A 19,224-nucleotide genomic window follows, 5' to 3' on the forward strand; every position below is an offset into this window, starting at 1 on the left:
AGGAGGGTTAGCAGTGGCAGTCAGACCTTTCGGAACGTGGATACGGATTGTGAAAGTGTAGCTTGAATACGTTCCATACCCATGGTAAACCATAATTTGTGCAACCACCCTGTGTGTGTGGGTTTGGTGGGTGTGCCCCATAGGGATAGGATATGTTGTGACGTGGCTTGCATTGCAATACCCATTTGGCGACCCCTAATGGATTTCAGGGGGAAGGTAAGGACATTGGGAAGACCTAGAAGAGTATAAGTGAGGAAGCGCGGGATTTCAGTGTCGAAGGCAGCATCTATGTCATTGAGGACCGCAGTCCAATAATCTCTAACTTCCCAGCATTCCCAAAGGATATGAGTCAGAGTGCCCCGCTCCCCACAACCCCGCCAGCAGAGCGCGCTGTGGGTGGGGTTTCCTTTGTGTAACCGAACTGGGGTTAGATGCCAGTAGAGGGCCAGCTTCACTGCTGTTTCCCTACCCACCGTGTTACGCGTAGTGTGTGACGCTCTGTAGTGTATGTAGTCCCACCCGCGAGTAGTCAGAGTGCGTCCCAGTTCCGTCTCCCAATGTCTCTGCCCCGCCGCTCGACCTGGTGGTTTAGGGGGAGTAAGAATCTTATACAGATCAGAAATTATATGTTTATCTGAAGTTTTCGTTACTAGCCACTGTTCAAAGCTCGTCATGCGTCTGCCAACCAGCGAAGCGGTATCCGGGTGTGTGAGCCAGTGCCGGATTTGGAAATATTGGAACAGATGAGGGGAGACGAGATCGTAACCCTCCGACACCTCCAAGAAGGGGAGAAAGCCTTGTAGGTCAAAGAGGTGACCCACAGATCTGCAGCGCTTGCCACGCTACTGTGGGAAGGCGCAGGGATCAGTGCCAGGCGGAAATGCAGGGTTGTCTAGCAGAGGAGTGAGTGGGGAGGGGAGGGCATCAAATTCCTCCTTACCGCTACCGCGTCCCACACGCGAAGGACGGTGTTGGTGATGGGGGAGTTTTGAAGATATTTGGGCCGATGGTGTCGAAGAAGAAACGGGATTTTCCAAAGGACGGTGTTGGTGATGGGGGAGTTTTGAAGATATTTGGGCCGATGGTGTCGAAGAAGAAACGGGATTTTCCAATGCGATGTCTGGGCCATCGCATTGTCCTGAAATAACCACCGCTTCTCAGATACCGGCCTGTACCATTCCACCAAAAAGCGGAGTTGGGAGGCTTGGAAATATTGCAAAAGATTGGGGATACCCAAGCCCCCATCATCCATACACCGGTACGCTAATTGCTTGTGTAAGCGTGGGTGTTTTCCACACCTGACAAAGTGTTGAATAGCGGACTGTAAGGACGCGATGGCACCTGGCGGAGGCATCACTGGTATAGTCTGGAATAGGTATAGGATTTTCGGCAGGGCAGACATCTTCACCGCCGCAACCCGTCCCAGCAAGGAGAGTGGTTGTTTGGACCATCGCGTGAGATCAGCCCTGATCTGGGAGGCAAGGGTGGTATAGTTGAGAGCAACCGTCTCAGTCATGGAGGAGGTGAGCAAGATACCCAGGTAAGAGAGGTGTGTTGTCGTTTGCAAGCCGCCTCCATACAGCCGCACGCCAGAGGGGAGGCGAGTGTTCTTGCCCAAGGGCAATATCAACGACTTCCCCCGATTGAGTTTGAAGCCAGACAGGGCTCTGAATGATTCTATTTCCTCCAGGAACGCCGGGATGGAGCTAGCTGGGTGGTCGAGGGCGGCAATGATATCGTCAGCATAGAGCCCAATTGGGTGGGGCTCCCCACCAAACGTGATGCCATGGATGTTGGGGTTGTCGCGGATTTTCTGTGCTAATGGTTCCACATAAAGAGAGAATAGAAGAGGTGACAAGGGGTATCCTTGTCGTGTGCCTCGCTGGAGTATTTTGGATTTTTTATCGTTTTTAGTCTTGTCTTAAGTATATAAAAATATTGGATATTTTTCTAAACTGGTGTGGTGTCCCTTTGTCGTGCTTACATTGTATTACTGTTGGTTATGTGCAAATGCTTTACACACTGCCCCTAAAATAAGCCTGACTGCTCGTGCCAAGCTACCAAGGGGGTGAGCAGAGGTTATTTTAGGAGTTAACTCCCTTGTCCTGACTAGGAAGGAGGGTCCCTACTAGGACACAGTTGCAAACCTTTGCCAACTAGAGACCCCCATTTGTAACAATGCATTAGAATCTAATTATGTTGTACACTGCAAGGTCTCATACCAATGTTTGTGAAAGCATGAGGAAATACATGGAGTAATTCATCTTGTTCAAACTGTTTGCAAAACATTTTTGGAAAAGTTTGATTCCTTATAAATTGTTTTTCCCACAAGTATGGAAAGCTAGAAGAGGATCTGCAGTTGGAGCCTACAGTGAGTTATCACACTATTTAATCCCTCTTATTCTTGAAAGGATGCACAGGAGTCTTGGGTTTGGAGAGAAAAGGAGCCGTTATTAAAGGGGAGGGTGGTTCTCGGTCTTTTATGCTCAGTATTTCCCAGGCGCCTTTAATAAACCGACGTTTGAAGGCTCAGAGCAAGGGTAAGGGCAAAAGAAAGAAAAATAACTAAAATGGATTATTTTAGTTGAATGTCTTTGGCTCTAATGGGTTCATCCTGGTACTTCAGGCTGTTCATCCGTGGGGTTGTTCCAGGTCTGGTCAGCTCCTGGTGTGCGGGTGTCCGTCTCCTCAGATAGGGAACCGGAAGGAAACAAGAACAGAAGAAGTGTCAGGTCTCGTCCTTGGGGTTATAAAGAATGATAGGGATTTGTGCTACCTTCACCAAATCCTAACTGTGGGGTGCCTAAGTGAGGGAAGGTATCAGTGTGCTAACGTGCTGTGCCCCGTATTCCCTCCCACCAACCCCGAAACAAAAAGGAGCCCAGCACTTGCCTGAACCCACGGCCCTCCTAGGCCACAGGAGGGGAATCCCAGCCTCCGCTTCCCCTGCTGGAGTACCGGACTCGAGGGCACTGCTCCTAGAGCAGTTATCCTTCTTGGTCTTCTCCTCCGGTTGGGGCAGGTCCCGCTGCCGTAGGACTTCCTCCTCTTCCATGGTCTTGAGTACAGGGCTTGCATCCTCTCCTTCTCGGTCTGCGTTGTTCTCTGTGTTCCTCTCCTGTACCTCCTCGGATTGCTTGCTCAGCACCCGCAGCACGTTTATAGCACCTCCCCCGGGACTCGCTTAACAGCCTGGGATTTCCGGAATGAGCGACTAGGCCGCTCAGTCCACTTCTGGCTTGGGCCCCGTCGTCTGCCATGTTTGAGGGGTCCGTGTCAACCGGCCCAGTTGGGAAACCATTACAGAGACCAATTTTAGGGAAGATCTTTTTCTGGATTGTTTCTTTGTTGTGCCATTACTGTTCCAGTGACAGCAACATCATATAGTAGTTCCAGGGGTACCACATGGCTTGTCAGGTGTAGGAGCTGCAGAACCCAACGGCCCATACCTTTGTATTCAATCTAAATTCCAAAACTTCCTATATTATTTCCTAAGTGTTAAGCAAATGTTTGGTAAAGTATTTGCCCAGCACCAACCAATCTAGCCAAAATGGACTAAAGCAGTGTAATACTTTGGCATAGTTTTGAATGGAGACACGCATAGGCTAAAAACATGAAAATCTCAGTCCAGATCCTAGGTGAATTTGTACATTTTCAATCTGATGTGTTTAGGACTATGAAATTAAACCCACAATTTGATTCTATTCTGTATGGTTTCTTGTTTCTATAGGCGCCTTTCTGATTCCTTACACATTGATGGCTATATTTGGAGGTGTCCCTCTCTTTTACATGGAGCTGGCTCTGGGACAATTTCACAGAATGGGGGCAATACCAATTTGGAAGCGAATTTGCCCTATATTTAAAGGTAAGAACTTATAAGCATGAAAATGAATACATGTCACATCCCAGACTCTAATAAACTCACAACACAAAAATGATATTGCAATTTCCACCATTCCTCTCTCTGGGTCATTCATGATGTCCTTAAGAAATTCGTGCACGCCCTCCTGCATCCACAAAAAGCACCCCCTTCATCACAATCCTGGCTTCGATCAAAGATATTTCTTGTTAAATAATGACCAGATAATATTTACTGATCTAATCAGTCATCACATAAAAATTTGGAGCACAGTTTTTTCCTAGGCCAAGCAGCTTTTCTAAGCAATGCTCAACAATACTGACCTAATTTGTCAAAATAGCTATGCCCTAAATAAACACTCTGAAATTTGAAAAAGGTTTGATGCATTGTTCTATTCCTATTACCATTAATCGTTCCTGGGCACAACATTTCAACAGTTAAAGCTCATGTGAACTCTCTCCCAAAATATTTCCCGCACCACTACCTGTTGAGGCTCAGAAGCATATGGCATAATAAGAGCACAGCTGTGGTCATCACATACATAGCCCCAGCACTTTCACATACGCCACACTACAAACTCACAACTTGCCATCTAAGCATACTTAATTCATTATAATACAATACAGCAAAGAAACGCTCAATTTTCTGTTTTTTGCAAATGTTATAGCTTTTTTGAACTCTGTCTCAAGTCACCATATTGTACTTTTGAGATGTAAATATGTATAATAATGATGGTACTTTTGATCAGGACTGGTTGGGCACCAAGAAACAAAATAAAATGAAAAACAAAAGACAAAGGTTGCCCAAGATATTGCATATTGTGTACATTATTGAATTGAAAGTGTGTGCTTGAGAATCGCTTTTTGGTACTTAGAGATATCTCTTGGATTTCAATTTAGGAGGTGGGGTGATTCCTCCTTCCTTTGAGCACCACTATTATAGATATTAGTGGAAACTGATATACCGATAATTGAGAGGGCCTCCTAGAGACTCAGGAATCTATCACCCATGGTGTGTATCATTTGACTTTAAACCCGGTCAGGCAGCTCCAACGGGGACTAACATATAAATATTCTAGGCATTATGGATCGAGACAGAATAGCTGAAGAACCTTTCAGCAACCTGGCAAAGGGGGATACAGTAGTCACATCATTAAGTAGTGGGAACCTACAAAACAGAGAAGGCTTGAGGGAAATATTTATCAGATTAGAAAGGCTAAAAAAAAGTGAGGACTCCAAGTGGTGAAATGGCATCACACTGAAACAGTATTTAAAGCTAGATAGAATCCCGAGGGATCGTAGGTCACAAATTCTGCCCACATACGACGATTTCGATGATGATCTTCTCATGATATGGGAGAAGGAATTGACTTCTAACTCCATGAAATTAATGGGCATCCTAATAGAAAATACTGAACGCAAGGTTAAAAGTCTACAAACAGAAATTTCAATGGTGGAATCTGAGATTAGGGACCTGAAACTCAAAGAAGCTACAGAAAAGAACTATACAATTCTAAGTGAGATTATTCAGAAACATCAGGATGCTATAAAACTAAGGAAAGTATGCAAATTAAAAAGGAATGAAATTGACTACAAACAGAGTAACATTTTTACATTTATTAGAAAATATGATCACATGGTCACTACCGAGTACAGGGAATGTGGGGAAATGACAACGGGTTAGCCTCTGGGAGCTCGATTTCAACATCTCTCAATACCACACCTACTAGCGAAAGTGACCCTGAGACAGGATCAGACTCTGCTCCCGTTCCCGGCGAAGGTCACCGAGAAAATCGTCAACAAGCGACTGACCCGCTACCTCAAGGACAACAACATCCTGGACCCATCCCAGTCCGGTTTCCGCAGCAACCACTGCACCAAAACCGCCCTCATCGCCGTCACCAACGACATCAGGACCCTGCTCGACATCAGAGAAAGAGCAGCCCTCAAACTCCTGGACCTGTCAGCCGCCTTCAACACGGTCTGCCACCAGACACTACAACCACACCTACCCGACGCCGGGATCCAAGAGAAGGCCCTAGACTTGACCATATCCTTCCTCTCCGGCAGAACGCAGAGCGTCCGCCTCCCCCCCTTCAGCTCCACCGTCACCGAGATCATCTGTGGTGTACCCCAGGGCTCCTCCCTCAGCCCAACGCTGTTCAACATATACATGGCTCCCCTTGCCTACTTTGCCCATCAGCACAACCTCAACATCATCTCCTATGCCGACGACACCCAGCTGCTCATCTCCCTCACCAAAGACCCTCACACCGCCAGAACCAACCTCCTCGAAGGAATGAAGGCCGTTGCCGAATGGATGAGGAACAGCCCACTAAAGCTGAACTCGGACAAGTCTGAGGTCCTCATCCTCGGCTCCACCCCTTAAGCCTGGCACGACTCCTGCTGGCCGAAATCACTGGGAACAGCCCCAACACCCACTGACCACGCACGCAACCTGGGGGTCATCCTCGGCCCTTTCCATGACCAAACAGGTAAACGCCGTCTCCTCATCCTGCTTCAACACCCTACGAATGCTCCGAAGGATCTTCAAGTGGATCCCTACCGAAATGAGAAGAACAGTAACCCTGGCCCTCGTCTCCAGTAGGCTGGACTATGGAAATGCCCTCTACACAGAGCATCAAGCAAGCTCCTGAGACGGCTGCAACGCATCCAGAACGCCTCGGCATGACTGATCCTCGACATCCCCCGCAGCAGCCACATCACACCCCACCTGAGAGACCTACACTGGCTCCCCATCAACAAGAGGATAACCTTCAAACTCCTTATCCATGCACACAAGGCCGTTCACAATGCCGGCCCCGCGTACCTCAACAAACAACTCAGCTTCTACGCCCCTACCCGCAAGCTCCGCTCAGCTGGCCTCGCCCACGCCACAGTGCCGCGCATCCGAAAATCAACTGCCGGCGGCAGATCCTTCTCCCAGCTCGCCGCCAAGACCTGGAACACCCTCCCCACCAACCTACGGCAGACCCAAAACGTCCTGACCTTCAAACGACTTCTCAAGACCTGGCTCTTCGATCAGTAGCAGCACCCCCCAGCGCCTTGAGACCCTCACGAGTATGTAGCACGCTTAACAAATGTCCTGATTGATTGGTTGATTGATGATGTGTATGAGTGGTAGGAGTAGTATTAGTGATATTGGATAATGGGGTATAGACATCAAGAACAGCTTTACGAAGAATTTTAAATTTGGAAATGAAAGAGGCAGGCAGGGCGTATAACTGTTTAAGTGAGAAGAACAAAAGAAATTCTTTATTGGAGAACAACTGATGGACCCAAATTATACCGCGTTGTCTCCAGGATTTCCAATAAAAAGGTCTATTACATATTAATAATGATTTATTATGCCATATGGGTGAATTCATAAAGTATTCAGAATTGTCGTGAAGTAAAGGATACATGGATATCTAAAAGGACAAGGGGGAACCCAGCGGGTAGCTATGGACCATGGGTATCAGTTGAATTTTAAAGAAACAAAGGTCCTAAGCACATATGAATTATTAGACAAATCTTATATAGACCACAATAGGCTACTATATATTTCTAATCCTTGTCCAGCCGGACAAGGGATTTTTAATAGCTCGGATGAATGGAATCACATGTCAATATACATTTGTACAACGACAATTCATTGTAGTAAAGCACAGTCCTGTGCAGTACCGGGGAAAAGGAATGAAGGGTAGAAGAGAGAAAAGGGTGTTTCAGGCAAAAGAAAAGAGCAGACAGGGTACTGTCAAGAGTCAAAAAAATGTTTTCAGTATCACCTGGAGTAGTACATATAAATACAAATATACATTAATTCACTGTATGTCTACTCAAAAGGAGTCGACGTTTCGATCCCGTGCTCGAAATTTAAAGGGATCATCTTCAGGACTTAATAAATGGTTTGCCTGGGGTAAAAATTAGTTAGGCCTGTTAGGGAGAAATCAAGAGAAATTGGAGAGTTGTCAGTTTGATGACTAAGGAGAGCGGTCAGCTTTTTCCATCTGCAACATTCTGTATTTCGGAATCGCAGTGAGTGAGCTGTGCTTGTGATTGTGAACATCATGTGTTAAGAACAATTTCGTGAGCATTTAAAATAACACATACATTGTCCTCGGAATCGCAGTGATTTGTATGTGCTTACGCGGTTGGACAGAATTCAGTGTTTGAGAGTGTTAAAATCGTGACTACACATAAATGCTCTATCCTCTGTGCTTGTGCTGAGGAAGGCAAGGTGCACTTAACATTAACAGGGGAGCTGCTCACAGCTCACTCACTGCGATTCCGAAATACAGAATGTTGCAGATGGGAAAAGCTGACCGCTCTCCTTAGTCATCAAACTGACAACTCTCCAATTTCTCTCGATTTCTCCCTAACAGGCCCCACTAATTTTTACCCCAGGCAAACCATTTATTAAGTCCTGAAGATGATCCCTTTAAATTTCGAGCACGGGATCGAAACGTCGACTCCTTTTGAGTAGACATACAGTGAATTAATGTATATTTGTATTTATATGTACTACTCCAGGTGATACTGAAAAAAATTTTTTGACTCTTGACAGTGCCCTGTCTGCTCTTTTCTTTTGCCTGAAACACCCTTTTCTCTCTTCTACCCTTCATTCCTTTTCCCCGGTACTGCACAGGACTGTGCTTTACTACAATGAATTGTCGTTGTACAAATGTATATTGACATGTGATTCCATTCATCCGAGCTATTAAAAATCCCTTGTCCGGCTGGACAAGGATTAGAAATATATAGTAGCCTATTGCGGTCTATATAAGATTTGTCTAATAATTCATATGTGCTTAGGACCTTTGTTTCTTTAAAGTAAAGGATACATGGGGCTCAATAATTTTGAGGTGAACTTGATTAATGGTGTGGAAAGTGTTTGGGGCTTGCGGAAAAAAGGGAGGCATTCTTGGAATGAAAAAGGAGAAAGGAACAAAAGTTCCACTGACGTCCAAAGACGATTATCCTCCACAGAGTCAAGCAACCAGTATGAAGCTTGTCGCAAATGAAAAGCTTTGCGATAAGCGGGAAAGTTCGGAAAGTTAACTCCACCTTCAGCTTTAGGACATGATAACTTTGGGATAGACATACGTGAATTTTTCTTGTTCCATAAAAAAGAGGATAACACTGAATTAATGGATTGAAACAATTTGGTGGAGATGGAAACTGGGATGTTAGATATAGTATATAAAACTATAGGGGAAAGCATCATCTTGATAGTATCCAGGCGACCCCACCAAGATAAATAAAGAGGATGCCATTTATTGGTGAGTTCCGTGAGTTTTTAGATGCAATTATTTAGGCACAGCGGAACAGTCTCTTTTAATGTCGGTGTAACATTTAAGCCTAAATATTTAATGGAGGACCGCTTCCAAGTAAAATTAGTGGGAAGAAAATCAGCTTTAAAGGTATACTTAGTCAAGGGTAATATTTCACATTTATCACTATTCAATTTATCACCCGAAATTAATGAGAAAGAATGGACTTCGTCTAAAAAGGCTGGAATCGACTCAGAAGGATTCGAGATAAAAAGGAAAATGTCATCAGCATACGCTGCAAGTTTGATATTAGTTGTAGGGGCTTGAAACCCATGTATGTGTACGTTTTGACGGATTCGTGAGAGAAAGGGTTCGAGGGCCAAATTAAAGAGAAAAGGGGATAAAGTACAACCTTGACGCACTCCCCTACCAAGGTCAAAAAAGAGGGATATTAACCCATTAGCACACACAGCAGCACGTGGATTGGAATATTGTAGGGAGATAAGGTAATGAAATTAGGGCCAAATCCAAACCACTTAAGGGCGTAAAATAAATAATGCCATTCCACTCTATCAAATTCTTTTTCAGAATCTAGTGCTATAGCTGCAAGAGGATGTTGCAAATGTGTAGCCTTGGATAGACTATTGAAAAAGAGTCTGGTGTTATCTTGTATGACACGACCTTTCACGAAGCCAGACTGTTCCTTGCCAAAAATCTTGGGGAGATAGGGGTCTAGGCGAAGGGCTAGTGATTTGGAAAAAATCTAATAGTCAATATTAACAAGTGAAATGGGTCTAAAATGTTTACAAAACTTTGGATCTTTTCCTTCCTTAGGAATCCAACACATGTGGGCATCTGAAAAAGTACCGCCAGACTGTCCCAAGGATTGAAAAGAGTCAATTAAAAGGTGTATTTTGGGCATTAATAAATTGGAGAAATGAAGAAAAAACTGAACAGTAAATCCATCTGGTCCAGGGGCCTTATCTTTTGTCAGATGTTGAAGTGCATTAAAGAGTTCTTGTTGCGTAATCGGAGCTTCCAGTGGTGAGAGATCAATAGAAGACTGTTGGGGTTTCTGTATGAGTGAAAAGAACTGTGAGAGTGAATGGTCTGTGGAGTTTGTTTCTGATGAATATAGGTTTTTATAAAACAAAGCAAACTCATCTAAAATTTCCAAGTCTTTGAACTTTAAGACTGAATCTTCATAAAAATAGCATCAATATTCACTTTGTTGTGTTTTGTTTTTAAATAATTCGCTAAGAGTTTTCCTGCCTTATTTCTGTCACCATAAAATTTCGCACTAGATTTTAATAAATATAATGAGGCATTATCTGTAGACTCCTTATTAAACTGTGACTTTGCTTTGATAAGGGCATTAAGAACATCTTTAGAATTGAAGGTGTAAAAAGAATGCTCCAGTCTCTTAATGTCTTGAAACAAAGAACGCGTACGATTGCGAGCAATAGCACGTTTCCTTGACACATAGGATATAATAAAATCCCTAGCCGAGGCTTTAAAGGCGTCCCAGATAATTGAAAAGGGCATGAAATCAGTATGGTTCAGGAAAAAAGTATTCATTTGAAAAAAATTTAAATGAAGAAGAAAATTCTGGGTCTAAAAGCAAGGTGTTATTAAAACGCCATCTTCTGGGAGAATTAGGTTTGAGTAAAATGTCTACAATGATCAAAACCGGAGCATGGTCAGATAATAAAATAGGGCCTATTTCTGCATGTGTAAGTGCTTGTGAGATGTTGTGCGAAACAAAAAAGTAATCAAGTCGTGATTGGGAGTGATGCCCTGGGAAATAAAAGGTGTATTCCCTTGTAGTAGGATTGCATAATCTCCAGGCATCCAAAAGTTTATGTTGTGTGACTGTGTTAATAAAGGATTTATATGTTTTGTTAGGAATAAATGAAACTTTAGAGTTCCTATCTATAAAAGGATCAAAGACCTGATTACAATTTCCTGGCAAAATAAAATTGTCTTCCATGTGAAGAATGATCTGCTTGGCCACTGAGCTCCAAAAGGAGGCGTCGCCGCCAGTTGGGGCATAGACAATGAAAAAAGAGACTGAAACATCCTTGAGCATCAATTTAACATTAAGCCAATAGCCATCAGTATCAGAAGCTTGTGAAATAAATTTTAAATTAAGAGATTTACAACACAACATCACACAATTACGTTTACCATCTCCACTTGTCAGGTCGCACTCCTCGGGATCCAAATGTAGCAAGAATGGTCCACCCCCTGACCTCACCAACACCCTGGTAATAATATATATACAGGGTGTTCAAGTGATCGGGCAAGGGAAGGAGAGGATGGGAACTGCAGGGGAAGGGAAACCTGTAAAACAAGAGACACGATTAATACTAACTCACATAAGCAGTCTACTCTCATATTATCTCGCTAGTTTCTGTTTAATCACCTTGAGGGAGCCCCTTGCTTTCTCTGCTCTTGCAAGCATCACATCAGGCTCCCAAGTACTTCCCAACCTCTGCAGAATGAAGAATTACAGGTTAAGAGCTCTAAATAGGTTTCAGCAACTACTATATGTATACTGTATAGGGATGCCAACCTACCCCCAGATTCCCAGAGGCAAACGGAAACTTAATTGAAAACTCTTTTCCTATCAAAGAGTTTTCACAAGACCGGTCATGGCTTCAAAAAGTAATGAAAAGAATAAGGGAATATGTCGCACTCGATACTACTGAGGCACAATGTAGAGATCCTTCCTTAGTATATCCAAGAAGCAGAGTTATAGGACCCCGTGGTTGCTTCACCACAACATCAGCTCTGATAATAGAAACACGGCCATGCACTGAAGAAAACAGTCTTCCAAATACGGCAAAGTGTAGTGGTAACCACAGCTTTCCGCTTTGGCAATTGTAATGCACAAGGTAAGGTATCTCGCTCTGATTATTAACATCCACAGTAAGTCATAACAGATCAAGTTTACCAAACACGGCAAAGCGTAGTGTTAACCACCGCTTTCCGCTTTGGCTATGATAATCCACCAGAAAAGGTCACTGTCTTATCAAAGGAAATATCTACTCCCTTTCTTCGTAGCGGTGAAGCGTGACGCTAACCACAGCTTTCCGCTCTCTCTGTCTCCTAACTTCAGTCACAGCCGTAACTGATAGCAATGCCGGGAAACCTCAGCGCCTCGCCCCAGCTCACCTTACAGTGAAAGTGGACCTCCCTGCAAACTCCGGGTGAAGACGGTAACCGGCAGCCCTAAACGAACACTCCAACAGCCTCGGAGCATTTAGAAATCCACCAGCCAGAAAGACGTGCCTGAGTCCTCAAGCACGCCGGTGCATAACTCCTCCTACATCAGCCACGCGAAAACCGGATCACAACAAATCACGCACAACGTCGTTCCTGGCAGCCCTCCTAAAGTATCTTACTTCCTGGCCCTATGCCTCATGGGAGGTGTAGTTTTAGAGGGCCAGGTAGGCGCGGCTGCGCTAGAACCTGACACCACTAGCATAAAACACCTCCCCCACCAATCCTTTTTTTTATTTTAATGACTCCTCTTCTGTAAGATGAGTTTCTTGTAAGAATACTATGTCAGTATTCAGCTTAGCCAAATGAGTTAGTACTCTCTGCCTTTTTATAGGAGAATTGAGTCCTCTAACATTCCATGAAACTAGATTTAATGACATGATAGGTTAGAAGAAGTAAAGGATAACAAAAACATACCAAAAACTGTCAGAAAAATTAGACTACGAGATGAAGCTTGAGAAAAGTAACGCATTATGAACAGTAAGAATAGAAAAAAGACACTATGAAATATAAACTGAAAAGAACCAAATAGAAAGAAAGTAGCAATGACATCTAAGGAATGAAAAAGAAGGGTAAGTACAAGATAAAAGAAGAGAAAGAGCAGAAAGGAAAGAAGGGTAGAAATGCGGGAGAGGAACAGACCTGCAAGAGAAGAAACTATATAAAAAATAAGAAGACAAGAACACCTGAAGCTGAACAAAGAATATAGGATTGGTAGTAGGATAACAGTTAGAAGCATAAGCATGATAAACATGCAGAAGAAAAACATACCTACAGAAGGAAAAATCAAGGGAACACAATCAGGAAGACATGAGGAGGGGGGTGGAGGCACATGAAGCAGGCGACACATCCAGGGCGAGCCGAACAGGGAACCAGGAGGACACCACGAGACAGGAATAAACAATCTGTGGAGATAAAGGGAACAAGGTTAAAAGGGACTAATAGAGAGAGCAAAGATGAGAGTAAACAACAATAACGTTAAACATGTTTACAGCGATAAATGCATCGTAGTAACTTCAAAAAATGCGATGACTATTAGAGCTATGAAGAGTTCCAGAACATGGAGGAACAACTATTAGGAAAAGGAACAAACTCTAGAGGAATTCACGCAAAGGAAAGTACACTCTCAAGTGTTGGATGAAGAGGAAGGATCTGAAGACTCCATAGTAGACGTGCTGCAGGAATTTATGAAGCTTCGGAGGCGCAAGGGATCTTCATACGTCATTGTTCTGTTGTTATAAGTGACCTTGAACAGGCATGGATGAAAAAGGCCAAATCTGGCCCCTATTGACCGAAGATCAGCTCTCATGTTCAGGAAAGCTTTACGACGATTTGCGGTGGCTCTGGCATATTCCTGTGCAAAGAACAAAGATGAGCCCGACGATGTGATCCGTGGAGAAGCCTTGACCGCTGATAATACCTTCAATAAGTCAGTATATTCTAAAAAATATAAGATGACTCCTCTCGGTCTCTGCGAAGTTGAGGATTGAGAAGGGACTCGGCCTAATCGATGCGCTCGTTGGATGTTGAGCATCGTGCCTTCCGGCATGTGAAGTAACATGGGGATAAATGACTTGAAAAAAGCAATAGGGTCAGCCCCTTCAATGCCCTCCCCAGGCCGTAAATACGAAGATTGTTCTGTCGTTTGTGGTTTTCAAGATCCTCCACCTGCCTTTGGAGCAAAGAAACTTGTAAATGTAGATGAGAAACAGTGGTGCAAGTTTCATTTAAGGAGGAAACACTTTGTTCCACGGAGGAGACCCTTGTTTCGATTTGAGACCCGTTCTCTGTTAAAAGTTGCAATTTGGCGTTGGTTTCTTCCATATAGGGTCATAGGGCCCTAATTTCTTCCAACAGAAGCTCCATAGATACTGATGAGGTTGATTTAGGTGGAGAGGGGGGTCCTTTCTTAGCTGTTTAGTATTAGGTTTTCCATGGGACGTAGAAGAGGACTCCATTGTCAACTCCAACTGCTGAATGAAAGACGTCTGAGATTCCTCAAATTTGGAGAACACAGAAAAAATCTTGGAATTTTTAATAAAAATGTGCTTTGGCTTAGAGGAGGAAGAGTGTGTTGCTTTGAATCTGCCCATAAATTGCTTATTGCACTTTTTTCCAACTAATACGCAAAAATATGCAGCTTTGCAGATACAGAAATAATACAAGAAACTAAGCAACCCTATAGGAAGCAGTAAAATCAACAGCAGAGGAGAAGTTGCCTGCATGCAAGCACAATAATTAAAATAGTCAATAAGGCACAGGAAAAACAAGGTGTGGTAATCCCACTCTTCAAAACAGAAAAGTGAAGAAAATTAAAGCCACTTGCCGTGAAGAATGAATAATAAAGATGTCTTTATTGTGCTGCACAGTAAGAAAAATAAGTAAATAGAAATAAAAGTCAGCAGTTAAAATTCCACTTCATTCAGTGAAGCACCATAATACCATATGTCCAAAAATGTAGAAAGCAGAGAAAAGCAGGAGCCATATTGTTGAAAGGAACAAAGCAACACAGTGAGAAACACTTCCAAAGCTCACGAAAAGCACAAAATGGCGGACATCCAAAATACAGATCTCATTCCTCAGTAATTGCAGATATTACAATGAAACATAAAAAAATTATATCCCCAGCGTAAGAGGCATCAAGCGCATAATCCTGGGCAGTGTTCTGAGGCAGACGGGCGATTTCCAGGAAGAGAAAGCATTTTCAAACTGCTTTCAGTGAAACGCTCGCCGCACGAAGAAAAACAAAATGCCGGTCGCGGCAAAAACAGAGCAGAGACCGGACTTACTTTGCCAAATATCCTCTTCAAGATGGCATAAAAGTTGGCGCCGAGGGTAGCAGAACGATCCCAAAGCCTTCAGGAACCGGAATCCATCTCCAGCTGACGAAGATGCTTCAGAATTCGCGGCATCCGCCGGGCTCACCGGAGAGCTCTACTCGGAAGCCGCCATACTCTCCCCACAAGACCATTCCTGATCCCTTCATTTTCCCCATCACATATGGCACATAGAATTGCACACATGTACATAGAATGACATACTCACAATGTCACTCCCCCGAGATAATAATTTAAATATGGAACACATTTTATTACAGGTACGATTTGTACTCTCCTTCTGAGGGTATCATCAGTAGGAGATAAACATGTGAACAATTGAATTTGGACTGTTATAATGGGAACGCCATGCTTTTCTTTGCTTGCATAATGATGATGGGATTAATACTGAATGTAAATGATTATTATATATATATATGAACAACAACTATTTTGGTCAGATCTTTCCCACAATAATAATTGGATTGACGTGTATATAGGATATATGAGCATACGTACGCACTTGGCACATTCGCAGCACATAACTATTTTTATGGTTGAAGTATATAATGTACTATCTTAACTTGGAAACAATGCAACTCTATCGATTGTTTAGTGGGTAATCTCTTTGCATCACTCATAACCTACATATGTTTAAACTGAGACTGTGTTCTGAATACGCGTATGGTGTTAACATGGTGGAGCAGGACTAGTGCATGGAGACTATTAAATATATATCAAGGATTCAAATGATGTGAGGACCGTATCACTCCAAACTCGTAGGAGCTTTAAAAACAGATTTGTTGAAAGTTTATGTGATACAGGGGTCATGGTAGTTGGGTGCACATAAATTGAAGGAGCATTACTGCATGTGTAATTGAGTCACAATAAGATCACCACCCACTCAAGATGGCACCCATGTTTGAACAGTACCCAAGGACGTCACAACGTGACATACGATTACCGGTTAAATAGTACTTCCTTTCCACCTCGGTTACACGACAGAAGATAGAATGCCGCAGGGCCAGACTGGCTACCGGGCAGTAATGTGTGCTGCCGAGCAGGGAGATGATTTCGTTGATGGGGACCAGTGTGTGCAAAACGAAATTCGTTTTGCTTTTTTTATTTCAAAGCGCACGCAGGTCCCCATCAACGAAATAAGCACACACCACAGAGAAATTAGCCCCCAGCTCGGCAACACACACAACTGCCCGGTAGCCAGTTCGGCCCTGGAACGCCGTGTAGCCACAGAGTGAATGTCTGGGTTACATGCACAAGTCCTCTTTGCACTTAGGAACATATCACTATATGAAGTCTCAATTTTTGGCGCATTGACTGGCACCGACTCTGAATATATCAGGTGATTATATTCTTCTTTTTTGTGTCAAACATTTTGCTTATCAATGGCAGCCGCGCGTCTTTCCTTTTGTTGCACGTGGCCGTCTAACTAAATGCTTGTGGCTGTACAGCATCCACTTCACGGAACCACAGCACAAAACAGTTCAAAAGGACGCCAGAGTTAGGACACTAGCATCACAGACAGGGTGCACCACGGAGCCGGCAGCAAAACCTTATGTGATAGCTATTTTACGTTCAGTTGTACAGCTGGGTGTGCCTCGAGGAGCGACATGCACCTCTCCAGGAACTGGCAACGGGGTAGTGACAGGGGCTGCTGTGCTCGCTTTCAAAGACAATCTGCCTCATTCCTGCCTTCGTAAACACAACCCGTTTGATTGATTCATTTAGTGCATTTTTATAAAATGCGGACATTACCCGAAGGTGTCAAAGCACTGTACAATAGAGCCGGTTACGTTACAAGAGAAAAGTGTTACATAATAGAACATTACAAAGATAAACAGGAGACTTAAAATGAAGGGTACACAAACACAAAATCCAATATAGCAAGCAGGGGTGAGGAATGTACAGTAAAAAAAATACAAATTTACAATGGAGAGCGAACTTCCTCGAGGGGTCTGAGAATGAAAGTATTAGTTCTGAAAGTGTTTTTGGAAAAGAAGACATTAGAGGTCGACTTTGAAGATCCGGGGAGAGGAGGTGGCACGGAGAAATGGTGGAAGTGAGTTCCAGATTCTCACCGCATTGTCTGAGAAGGATTGCGCCATTGATCTTTCCATTTTGAAGACGGGGCTCAAGCAGAAGCTTTTCCGCATTGCGAGAAGGTCGAGAGCCTGCGGACAATTTCAATTTATTGGCCAAGTAACGAGGGGAGGACGTGTGTAAGGCTTTGTGTGTGATGCAGGCAGTTTTGTAAATAGATCTTGCACCGATTGGAAGCCATCGGAAAGAGGACAGGATAGGAGTGACGTGGTCGCTTCATTTAGACCCTGAAATGAAGCAAGCTGCTAAATGGAAGGTGGATTTGAGGGGGGAGATTTGGGTAGGCCAGTCAGAAGAGAATTGTAATAATCCAGTCTTGAGAGAACCAGAGATTGCACCAAGGTTTTTAAGTCTTTCACCAGGAAGAACCTACGAATCCCCCACAGAAGGGGGAACTGGTAACATGCGTTCTTAGCAATAGAGTTGATGTGTGAGATTAGTTATGTTATGTTATGATAAAAAGCTCTTGTAAAGCGCACATTCACCAAGCGGTTTCAAGGTGCTAGAGGCAGAAAGAAGGGATTATGGAAAGCTGAGATTACATGTTATAGGCTTGAGCAAACAAGAAGGTCTTCAGCATCTTTCCAAACTGTCCATACGTTGGAGTCAATCTGATCTCTACCGGGAGAGAGTTCCAGAACTGCGGGCCTATGACAGCAAAACGAAGGCCACCTAGCTTTTTGCACTTAAAAGAGGGAGTAATCAACCAGTTTTGGTGACAAGAGCGTAAGGCCCGGGAGGGAATATATCTTTGAATTTTTGCTGAAACGAAAGCGGGGCTGCTACCGGACAAAGCTTTGAAAATGGTACATCCCAATTTGAAGACACACTTTTGGCAATAGGAAGCCAATGTAGATTTTGCATTATAGGGGTCACATGCTGCCATTTTGGTTGAAGGAATATAAGTCTGGCGGCTTGGTTTTGAACCAACTGAAGACGTCTGAGTTGGTAAGCCCGGGATGCCACAATAGAGAGAGTTGGCGTAGTCCAGTCGGGAAATCACTAATGCTAAAACAACCAGGATCAACTCCTCCCTAGACAAGAATCTGCTGATCTTCTTTATTCTCGGTAGTTGTTAAAAGCCCACAGAAACTACTAAGCGTATCTGGGCATTCATTGACAGATCGTTCGAAATCATGATGCCCTGACTTTTAGCTGAATCTACCGCTCCGGAGGGTTGCCTAGTGACACCGGCCAGAAATTAGTGTTCCATGGATTAGAAGATCCACCTGTGAGAATCAGCTCAGTTTTATCAGGGTTGAGCTTGAGTTGGTTATCATTCATCCAATCCCTAATGAAAATCATGGTCGATTGGAAGTGGGTAATTGATGATGCTGACGAATCAATTTCAAACACCAATTGAAGGTCGTCAGCATAGTTAAAAGTCCCAACTCTTTGTTCTCTCAGGGATCAAATTAACGGTAGCAGGTACAAATTAAACAAAAGAGGAGATAGAGAAGAGCCCTGAGGGACTTCACAAGTCAATTCCCTCTTGTTGGAAGAAAAATTAGCCAGCCGCACTGCTTGAAAGCGGTTGCTGAGAAAAGAGGAAAGCCAACTTAACGCCAACCCCTGAATCCCTGCACTTCTGACAAGGTCGATCAGGATCTTTTGATCGACCGCGTCGAAGGCTGCTGATAAATCCAAAAGGACCAGGGCTTCGGGGGTACCATTATCGGACCCTTTTCTAAGTTCATCCATAACAATAAGTATGACCGATTCTGTGGAATGGGCAGGTCTAAAACCTGCCTGATGGGAATCCAAGATCTGATGCTGTTCAATGAATGAACTCAGACAGTTGGCCAAATGTGCCTCCAGGACTTTGCCCAAATGGGGTAAAAGGGGAAATGAGGTGGTAATTACTCAATACAGCC

At 43.7% G+C, this 19,224-nt stretch overlaps 1 protein-coding gene across 1 annotated transcript in view; it reads left to right on the forward strand.

Annotated features, from left to right (window-relative positions):
* Positions 1–3,613: 3,613 nt before the first annotated feature.
* Positions 3,614–19,224, forward strand: part of LOC144790925 (sodium-dependent serotonin transporter-like) — a 697,068-nt gene continuing 681,457 nt past the window's right edge. The window contains exons 1-2 of the mRNA XM_078665560.1: positions 3,614–3,638; positions 3,731–3,865. Coding sequence (XP_078521686.1) covers positions 3,614–3,638; positions 3,731–3,865 — 160 coding nt within the window. The remainder of the gene's footprint in view (positions 3,639–3,730; positions 3,866–19,224) is intronic.

This window comes from Lissotriton helveticus, chromosome 11 (genome assembly GCF_964261635.1).
Source record: "Lissotriton helveticus chromosome 11, aLisHel1.1, whole genome shotgun sequence".
Classification (NCBI taxonomy): Eukaryota; Metazoa; Chordata; class Amphibia; order Caudata; family Salamandridae; genus Lissotriton; species Lissotriton helveticus.